This window comes from Vigna unguiculata, chromosome 6, assembly GCF_004118075.2.
Source record: "Vigna unguiculata cultivar IT97K-499-35 chromosome 6, ASM411807v1, whole genome shotgun sequence".
NCBI lineage: Eukaryota > Viridiplantae > Streptophyta > Magnoliopsida > Fabales > Fabaceae > Vigna > Vigna unguiculata.
The window spans coordinates 32,798,730-32,808,941 of record NC_040284.1 but is presented as its reverse complement, the minus strand read 5'-3'; the positions used below and the strand labels follow the sequence as shown (position 1 = coordinate 32,808,941).

Here is a 10,212-nt window from a genome sequence, read left to right as displayed (position 1 = left end):
ATAATATATAAGAAAATTCTTAATTAAAAAATAATTTTAAAAACAAAATTTAATTTTTTTTAATGATTTTAGTAACTAATAATTTTTAATTTTATAAATTGTTATCGAAATTATTATTATAGTCCCAAAAATTTATAAGTTCTTTTGGTATTTTTATTTTACCTTTTATTTTTTTACAAATAATTATTTGTCTAAAAAATAGAAAAAAAATATATGAATGGATGTAAAGTGGACAAGTAGACACTTCCCAGATAGATGGTGAAGGAACGGTTGATGGAATCATGAATATATATTTAAGTGTTGAGAGAACTTCAAAACTCCATTGCTCTGATTTCTCTGAGATAAAATTATGGCAAATTCAGAAGAGAAGAAACATGTTGCAGTGTTTTCTTTCCCCTTTGGAAGCCACCCTACTCCTCTCTTAAACCTGGTGCTGAAGCTGGCTAATGCTGCTCCCAACTTGCAATTCTCATTCATAGGCACTGAACACTCCAACAACCCTCTTCTCATCTCAAATCCCCACATCCCAAACACCATCAAGTTCTACAGTATAAGCGATGGAGTCCCAGAGGGTCATGTTCCAGGTGGCCACCCAGTTGAAAGAGTCAACCTTTTTCTTCAGGCTTGTCCTCACAACCTGCAGAAGGGAATAGACATGGCAGTGGCTCACACAAAACAGAGAGTTACTTCTGTCATCGCTGATGCTTTTGTCGCACCCTCTCTCACCGTGGCTCAGCGCCTGAACGTTCCATGGGTTGCGGTTTGGCCTCCTTTGTCATGCTCGCTCTCTGCACATTTCTACACCGATTTGATACGCCACAGGTGTAACTCTGCAGCACGAGACACCCCTTTGGATTTTGTTCCTGGATTGTCTAAGATGCGAGTTGAAGACTTGCCAGAAGATGTGATCCAAGGTGTCGGTGAAGAGGAGACACTGTTTTCGAAGACACTAGCGTCATTGGGAAGTGTGTTACCTCAAGCCGAGGCAGTGGTTGTGAATTTCTTTGAGGAACTAGACCCACCCTTGTTGGCTAAGGACATGAAGTCAAAGTTCAAGTACTTTCTTTACGTTGGTTTCCTCACTCTTTCACTGCCTCTGCCACCCTTGCCTCCATCAGACACAGACGGCACTGGGTGCTTGTCGTGGTTGGACAAGCAGAAGGGTGGGTCAGTGGCGTATGTTAGCTTCGGGACAGTGGTGACACCACCGCCACATGAGATCGTGGCGGTGGCGGAAGCGTTGGAAGCAAGTGGCTTTCCCTTTTTGTGGTCTCTGAAGGAGCATCTGAAGGGTGTTCTGCCAAGTGGGTTTCTTGAGAGGACAAGAGAACGTGGGAAAGTTGTGGCTTGGGCTCCTCAGACTCAGGTTTTGGGACATGGTTCTGTGGGAGTGTTCGTGACTCACTGCGGTTGTAACTCGGTGTTTGAGAGCATGTCGAATGGAGTGCCTATGATATGCAGGCCTTTCTTTGGCGACCATGGGTTAACTGGGAGGATGGTTGAGGATGTTTGGGAGATTGGTGTGAGAGTGGAAGGTGGGGTGTTCACGAAAGATGGGTTGGTGAAATGCTTGAGACTGATTCTGGTGGAGGAAGAGGGGAATCTGATGAAGAAAAATGCTGTGAAAGTGAAAACAACAGTGGTGGATGCAGCTGGAGCACAAGGTAAAGCAGCACAAGATTTGAACACTTTGGTGGAAGTGGTTTCTAGATCTTAATTAGGTCATTGCTGTTGTCAGAATGCAGTTTATAACTGTAATTTTCTTTTTACATATTTTCTCTTGTCGAGGAATAATAAGATCAATGTCTCATCTTTCACTGGTGGGAGTAGTTGACCATAAATAAAAAGTGGAGAAAGTTGGATGAGGATTCCCACACGTCAAGTGAGAACGAAAACTTAATTTTCAGCCATGAATGTTATTTTCTTTACCTTTTTCTTGCAGTTATTTTTCAAGAAAATTAATAGAATATACGATAAGTCTTCAAGGCCGTGATTTTTTAGGAATGATCTGAGTGAGATGGAGATAAAGAAATTGAAAAAATTAAACATCACTTACGACATTTGAACCAACAAAAAAAAGATGTGGCTTTGATTTCATCATCGTCATCACAAATAGCGATCACAGTATCCTGTCATGAATTGGGTTATAAAATCACCTATTAAAAAATAGGGACTGGTTTAGTAACAAGAAAAAAAGTCTCTGCAAAATCAAATTGAAGAACTTTGATTAAACCCTTTTGCGAGCAACGTGTCTTATTTCTATTGACAGGACCATATGCATTTTATTTGATTCTGAAAACCCATTTAAACCCGAATAGTTTTTCTTGAGAGGAAGAGGAACACCTTCCCAGGTTTTATTCTTCATCGAGGCATTGTGTTCTTGTTGCATTGCTTCATGAGAGGGAAACATAGGATATGCAGTGGTGGTAGAAGAAGGTTTGGATGCTGGAAAAAGATCTTGATTGGGAAAGCTTTGTTCCATTAAAAACAAGATCTTATGAGAAAAACCAAGAAAGAGGCTTTCAAGAAATTGTAGTCAGATATTCTTGTTTAAAACAAAACATTGTAAGGAACTTACAAATTGAAAAGGGTTGAAAAAGAGGATTGCAGCCAAGACTAAGTAATCGATGTTGTTGTTCCCATATAACACGTATTCTGGATTCACTTTTCCTGTTTTTCCGATTGATTTCACTCAAGAAGAGAATCTTTGAAAAAACAACAAAATAATAAAAGTGTTGCGTTATCTATTTGTTTTGAACCACGTGACATTACCAACTAAACAAAATAATAGAACGTTAATTTGGTTGAGATATTTAGGGAAGACCATTATAAGAAAAGTAGTCATGAAGCATAATGCAATTGAAAAACTGAGATATCTGACTGATGATTTGAAGTCATATTAGAAGACAATTGAAAAACTGAGTGCATATATATTTTTGGTTGATGATGATTTTGAATAAGTTTGTAGAGAAATCTTATACAAGGAAGTGACTATTGATTTATTAGATAAATACTATGCATGGATCTGAGAAGAATAATTATGCATTCATCCCCATACATAATGACAAGAAAGCAAACAAAGCTATCAAAATATTTTGAAAAGAGAAACTAAAAGTGTAGTAGGCAACGACGGATCTTATCATGAACTTTGGGACAACAAAAAATAAAATATTTAAAATTTATAGATTTTATTATTATCAATAATATAACAAAAATAAATACATAATATAATATAATTATAACTATAAAAGAAATTAGATATTTTTTTTTAATTTAAAACCAAATTAGTAAATATATTTAATTATAATTTATATATTATATATGTATGTTAAAATAACTCTTTTTGTTTTATATATTAAATCATTATATCTAAATATTCAAATTATTTTATTTTTTACGAATGTACAAAATTTTATTTTTGTAAAACATTATAAAAGTAAAAAATGTAAAAAATAAAATAATTTGGGTATTTGAACAGAGTGATTTAATATATATATTCAACAAAATTATTATGATATATATATATATATATATATATATATATAATTTTAATTAAGTTTGTTTAATAACTTGATTTCAAATCAGAGAAGACAAGATTGAATCGTAGCTTGAACAAAAAATTTAATTAAAAGATTAAACCGAAAAAAATTATTATTAAAATTATATGTCAAAACAGTAATACGACGGATAATCTGACACGTAATAATTTATAAATTTTTTTTAAAAAAGTTAAAGATTTCACTGATTTAACATGTGTTTATATATGGTTTTAATTCTAACTTAACGAAAAATTATAAATTAAACTTTTTTAACTAATCGAAAGACTAAATTAAATTAAATTAAAAAAATAAAATTAGAGGAGTAAAAGTATACCCAATTTATATAAGAGTGAAGCTTGAACGAAGTGGGCATGCAGTGTCTGTGACTCTGAATTTGGAGTATCTCTGCCCTGCATGTCCTTCTTCACCCGTCGCCTTTTCACCACTGTGGCCCCCACATGTTCTTCCCCTTCCGACCAGATCAAAACGTTCCTTTCAAAGGGTCTGCATCATCACATACTTCAACTTTTCACTCAACTCCATTTCTCTGCCCACTCTTCCATTCCCTTTGTTCTTCCTTCAGTCATCAAGGCAAGCTCCTCTGCTCAATCTCATGCTTTTGGCACACAGCTTCATTGCTTGGCTCTCAAGACAGCCTCTCACTCCGAAGCAGTTGTGTCCAATTCTATCATCTCCATGTATGCCAAGTTTTCAGATGTTGAATCAGCACGGCAAGTGTTCGACACAATCTCTCACAGAGACCCCATCACCTGGAACTCCTTGATTAATTGTTATCTGCAAAATGGGTGTTTCCAAGAAGCTTTGGAAGTGTTGAAAGATGTGTATTTTCATGGTCTTGTTCCTAAGCCTGAGTTGCTAGCTAGTGTGGTGTCCATGTGTGGGAGGAAAATTGGTTCAAGGGGAATAGGGAGACAGATTCATGCTCTTGTTGTTGTTGATGAGAGGATAGGAGAGTCGGTGTTTCTGTCAACAGCTTTTGTGGATTTTTATTTTCGGTGTGATGATTATTTGATGGCTTTGCGTGTGTTTGATGGAATGGAGGTGAAAAATGAGGTTTCATGGACTGCTATGATATCTGGATGCATTGCTAACCAAGATTATGATGAGGCTTTTGCATGCTTCCGAGAAATGCAGGCTGAGGGAGTTTGCCCAAACAGAGTGACATCAATTGCTCTGTTACCAGCATGTGCCGAGCCAGGCTTTGTTAAGCATGGGAGGGAGATTCACGGATATGCATTTCGTCGTGGGTTTGAATCAAGTCCTAGTTTCTCATCGGCACTTATAAATATGTATTGTGATTGTGGAGAATCACTGCACCTTGCGGAGTTAATTTTTAAAGGGTCTTGTTGTAGAGATGTGGTGTTATGGAGTTCGATCATTGGGAGCTATTCTCGAAGAGGGGATAGCTACAAAGCATTGGAGCTTTTTAATAAGATGAGAAGTGAGGAAACTGAACCAAACTATGTAACCTTGTTGGCAGTGATCTCTGCCTGCACAAATATATCTTCACTAAAGTATGGTTGTGGACTACATGGCCATGTCTTTAAATGTGGATTTACTTATAACATCTCTGTGGGGAATGCACTCATAAACATGTATGCCAAGTGTGGTTGTTTGGATGGTTCCCGTAAGATATTCCTAGAAATGCGGAACAGAGATTCTATTACGTGGAGTAGTTTGATTAATGCCTATGGCATTCACGGATGTGGTAAACAAGCTTTGCATCTTTTTCATGAAATGAAAGAGAGAGGTGTGAAACCTGATGTAATCACCTTGCTTGCAGTTTTATCTGCTTGTAATCATGCTGGCCTTGTAGCTGAGGGACAACAGATATTCAAACAAGTAAATGCAGATTGTGAAATTCCGTTAACCATTGAGCATTATGCATGCCTAGTTGATCTTCTTGGAAGGTCAGGTAACCTTGAAGATGCTTTGGAAATAGTGAGAACAATGCCCATGAAACCAAGTGCAAGAGTATGGAGCTCTCTGGTATCGGCTTGTAAGCTTCACGGAAGACTGGACATAGCAGAAATGCTAGCTCCACATCTTATAAGATCAGAACCAAATAACGCTGGTAATTACACATTGCTGAATATGATCTATGCAGAACATGGTCATTGGCTTGATACAGAACAAGTGAGGAAAGCCATGAAACTACAAAGGTTGATTAAATGCTACGGGTTCAGCCACATTGAGGCTGGAGATGAGAGTTTCTAGCATAGCAGAATGCATAGCTTTATACAAAAATGGAAAAGAAAATCATGATTATGGATACCAATGTACATTGTGCACTGGTTAGTCTATTTCTTAGCAAATGTCATCTTTATTTTTTGTGCAAAAACATATGTGCTAACAAGTCTTCCTGGTGTATTTGTTGAATTTGGGCATAAGATGTATTAAACTTAACATTTTTATAACAGATTCGCAATTTATTTAGTACAAAAACAAAGGCTAACAATCTCCATACACAGAAGAACTCAAGGCCAAGAATCTCTTCCTGAAGAATTCAAGATAAGTCCCTAAATATTAAAATCTTTACTCAATTTTGTTTTGTCATTAGAAAAGATATATTAAAGTTGATGTCTATGCTCACATAACATGATAGTGTAATCAATTCAACTTAAGTGAAAGTTGATGTGAAAATTAGTTTTGTTCTTAGTTTACCAAAAATCATTTACTATCATTTAAATAGTAGTCTATTAGCAAAGTCGTCACCTTGTAATTTTAAGATGAAAATACCAAAGTATGTTGACTTCTGGTTCAAAAGATAAGTGTGGAATTTGAAATAATTTTTTATATTGTTGATGTTTTGATTTTTGTTTTTACTAAATAAATATGTAAAAGTGAATGAGATTGTATGATTCATAGTACTTATGGATATTTGATTAAACTAAAACTACAATTCAGAAATCTGTTAATATATCTTAAATTAATTTTTGCATGATAAGTATTTAAATTTTAAATGATGAACTTGATAAAAAAAAAATAATATGGGTTATAAAGGAGGTCAAAAAATATACGGAAGTAGATGGTAACGCTTTTGATAATAATTTATATAAAAATGTAAGACTTGATTAAAAGTTCATATAGTTCTCTCCTGGATCAAAATATGAGTAGCGGGTTAAGTTTAAGAATTAAATAAATTAAAAATGAGTCGTTGTAACGTTATAATTCTTGAAAAACTAAAAAGAAAGAATAAACTTTCACTTTAACTGAATTTGGTAACTTCTTTTTTTTACATTTAAGGACTTTTAATTAACCATTTTATTAGTTATGTTAGTTCCAAGGACTAACTTTTTTGTTACATTTAATTAGAGAAGTCAGTTTCAAGAATTTCATCATTTAAGCTTATATATGAGACCAGATTTGAAGTCCAGAATCAATAATTAATGCCCCCACCTACTATTTTCATTACTAACAATAGCCTTCTTCTTTTTCCCTCTATTTGACATATTTCCTTTAACCTTTTTTTTACACTCGCGTATTTCTTTAAACTACATAATAGAAACGTGTTTTTTCCACTTAAAAGAAGGCTTTAAGAAAAATACATAGCTTGGTCCAAATTTTGTTTTGAGGGAGGGATTACAATTACATTGTTACCTATTTGTATACAAGAAATCTATGGTTATTTAACCTTTTACATCATTCTAAAAATAGAAAAAAGAAATATCGAGTTACTAGATATACAATGTAACGGGCATGTCTTCAAATGTTTTGTGTTGTCAATATGAATGCATTTATTAAATTATATAAAATCATAATATTAGATAATATATTACAAAAATTACATTTTACTATTATTATTATTATTTAAAATTCACATTTTTAGTCACTTCAATTGAACTATATTATTTCATTTTCTTTTTCATTTCGGAACTCACGTAAAGAGTGCAGGAGGACGCCTTGAAACTTTTCAGAAATGTTCAAGTCCCTTATTAACTAGGACGAAAGGTTTACGAAATATTTTTATTTTATCAAATTCTAATAAAATATGAAAGTTAGAATTTGGTTTTGGGTCCCCCCAAAAAACTATAACTCATTCGTATGTCGATCAAAAGACGATAAATTTGATTTCTACAACAATTTTTATTTCTGTATCTTACAATTAATGTTTAATATCTTCTTCAAATCTCAATACCAGAAGATTGAAATGGCTGTAGGCAGCATCTTGGAGCCTAAGGGAGTTTTGGAATTGAGATGAACTCCTGCAGTAGTTTATACAAACTTTCATGCAACTAAATCCAAAACACTCAGAAATTAACTTCTGGTTATGAATCTCCTAAAGATGTAAAGAACGAAAAAGTAGAACACTTTAGGCAGAGACCAGTACAAGCCTGAGTAGAAGTTTTTTAGTAATAAAGTAGAGAAGAAAAGAAAGGTCACTCTCAAAGGACACCCGACAAACGCCACTTGACACTAGCACTGGCCCATTTGATTCAACGAATCTCTACAGGACCCACTTCACTGGGTTGTTTGCTTCCTCATTCATGACATAGCTAACTCTAGCACTCATTAAATGAAACTAGCAACTCCTATATTTTTCTATGGTGAGGTTTTTGACAAAAATATTTTCCAACAAACCAGATACAAAAGCAACAAACCAGAAGGTAAAGGAATGCAACAAAACCAATTTGAAACCTGATCACGAGACAGATACTTGTGCAATGTTAAATGTGCATCATGAAATTCACTCACACACACAATTAATACAGCAAAACTGAGCCAACTTTGAACCTATATTCCTGTGTAGCTATTTCACCATCACTGTCAATGAAACAAGTGGATAAAACAAACAGCAAAGAAATATATAAAAGAAAATTTACATTTGAAAGGCAAAAACGGCACTTTTTTTTTTTTTTCATTGAACAATCATGTCCATGTGCATCATGTGAACTTACAAGTGCTGGGGTGTTTGTGTGGGAGAGGGATTTTGCGAAGAGGCCGCATCTAAATCATCATTATATTCAACAGAGAAATTCAAGAACCCGCTACCACTATCGGCATCCTCATCACGTTCAATATCTTCGTCAACTACGGCAAGATCAAGATCGAGATCGACATCACTGGCTGTGCCTTGTTCATGCTCCGGTTCATGTTCCAGTTCCTTTTCTTGTTCCTTTTCTCGTTCCTTTTCTCGTTCCTCTTCTCGTTCCTTTTCTCGTTCCTCATCTTGTTCCTTTTCTCGTTCCTTTTCTTGTTCCTGATCTTGTTCCTTTTCTTGTTCCTTTTCTTGTTCCTTTTCTCGTTCCTTTTCTTGTTCCTGATCTCGTTCCTTTTCTTGTTCCTGATCTCGTTCCTTTTCTTGTTCCCGTTCTTGGTCCTGTTCCCCTTCCTGGTCCTGTTCCTGAACCCGCTGCTGAATGTCGTGATCATTGAGGAAGTCTCTGAGCCTCTCCCTTAAAACCCCTAACTGCCGTTCGAGAAGATTCTTCTGTGACTCCACCTGCTCCACCGTCCACTGTAGCGACTCAATCACTTCGAGATCGTACTCCTGTTTCTGCTCCACCACCCTCCGAAACTGCGTCGCCTGAATCTCCACTGCACTCTTCTCGCTCTGCAGCCGCAGGATCATCGCCATCGCCTCCTCGGCCGCGGAGGCCGCTGCCCCCCTCTCCTTCTCAATCTCCGCGCACGCCGCATTGAACCGTTGCCGCTCCGACTTCACCATCTTCCTCAGGGACACTACGTCGAACATCTCATCCTCCAAATTCTCCTCCCTGGAACCACTACCACCACTACTGCTATTGTTGTTATTTTCTATTTCCTCCTTGAGATTTTCCTCTCTGGGCGGTTTTCCGATCGGAGACCGGAGAAACCGGAGACAGGAGAGGAAGATCAAGAGGAGACCAAGGATGTTGAAGATGCGCGAAACGTAACCTAGGAGGAGAAAACCGCAACCGAGTTCAGTGAGTTGGGTGAGGAAGTTGAAGGTTGATGGGATATCCATGAACATGAGGAGAATGAAGCGGATAAAAAATCGGAGGAACCTGTGGTAAAATCCAAGAACAGGAGCCACCAAACCCAGAGTCTGCATCTGCGTCTGGGTTGGGTTGGGTGAGGCTAACCGGTTTTGACACCACAAGCAATCTTAGCGTCAAAGGGACGATGCAATAAGACGCACCCAATCCAAAATTGGGATTGGGATTGCGATTGCGATTGCGATGGGAAAGAGAGAGAGAACGAGAGGGTGGTGGTGTGATTGGCTTTATCGAGGTGTGTGAGGAAATGAAATGGATGATGATGGCGTTGGGTTGGCGTTACAAGGATAGAAAGACAAGTTTCGTCACTCTTGTAAGCGCAGAGAGAGAATGAGTATTGTAGTTATGTATGTAGGAACAACATCATCAACAACCGACTACCGAAGAAATAGAGCTGTGACCATTTCAGACATCCATTTTTTCATACCGTTACACTTTTTTTCATAACATATATATACACAGCACTAAACATCACTTTTTCTTTTATTCATAAATTAATATTACATTTTCACCGTTTCTTTCGCTCTTTCTCCCTACAGTTACAAAATCATGTAATTAAGTAATAATATATTCTAGGGACCCAGATAAATAACACGACCGTTGCTAATCATTAATAATTAATACTCATAATATATATATCTAGGGTAACCAAACACAAATCCTACGCTGTGTAA

The 10,212-nt window shown here is 36.3% G+C and overlaps 3 protein-coding genes across 4 annotated transcripts; 2 read left to right on the top strand and 1 right to left on the bottom strand.

Annotated features, from left to right (window-relative positions):
- Positions 1–253: 253 nt before the first annotated feature.
- On the top strand, positions 254–1,985 carry LOC114186934 (anthocyanidin 3-O-glucosyltransferase 7-like). The gene has a single exon (XM_028075012.1). The coding sequence runs from the start codon at positions 350–352 to the stop codon at positions 1,715–1,717; it is 1,368 nt and encodes a 455-aa protein (XP_027930813.1). The 5' UTR covers positions 254–349; the 3' UTR covers positions 1,718–1,985.
- A 1,942-nt stretch (positions 1,986–3,927) lies between these two features.
- On the top strand, positions 3,928–6,056 carry LOC114187594 (pentatricopeptide repeat-containing protein At4g31070, mitochondrial). The gene is made up of 2 exons (XM_028075872.1): positions 3,928–5,854; positions 5,981–6,056. Exon 1 carries the CDS (start codon positions 3,954–3,956, stop codon positions 5,775–5,777), a length of 1,824 nt encoding a protein of 607 aa, XP_027931673.1. The 5' UTR covers positions 3,928–3,953; the 3' UTR covers positions 5,778–5,854; positions 5,981–6,056.
- Positions 6,057–7,639: 1,583 nt separating this feature from the next.
- On the bottom strand, positions 7,640–9,961 carry LOC114188709 (putative uncharacterized protein DDB_G0271982). Of its 2 annotated transcripts, none has more exons than XM_028077326.1 (2): positions 8,459–9,961; positions 7,640–7,765 (listed from the first exon to the last, which is right to left on the bottom strand). In XM_028077326.1, the coding sequence occupies exons 1-2, from the start codon at positions 9,592–9,594 to the stop codon at positions 7,666–7,668; spliced, it is 1,236 nt and encodes a 411-aa protein (XP_027933127.1). In that variant the 5' UTR covers positions 9,595–9,961; the 3' UTR covers positions 7,640–7,665. The 2 variants fall into 2 exon arrangements, with proteins under 2 accessions (XP_027933127.1, XP_027933128.1); XM_028077327.1 differs by lacking the exon at positions 7,640–7,765 and adding an exon at positions 8,191–8,324.
- Positions 9,962–10,212: the final 251 nt, after the last annotated feature.

What these genes read in the sequence shown, in the direction of transcription:
- LOC114186934 (XM_028075012.1), top strand. Translation starts at nt 350, where the DNA reads ATGGCAAATTCAGAAGAGAAGAAACATGTTGCAGTGTTTTCTTTCCCC.
- LOC114187594 (XM_028075872.1), top strand. Translation starts at nt 3,954, where the DNA reads ATGTCCTTCTTCACCCGTCGCCTTTTCACCACTGTGGCCCCCACATGT.
- LOC114188709 (XM_028077326.1), bottom strand. Translation starts at nt 9,594, where the DNA reads ATGCAGACTCTGGGTTTGGTGGCTCCTGTTCTTGGATTTTACCACAGG. An exon ending in ACACAAACACCCCAGCACTT is followed by an intron (nt 7,766 to 8,458) that starts GTAAGTTCACAT and finishes AAACTACTGCAG; the next exon opens with GAGTTCATCTCAATTCCAAA.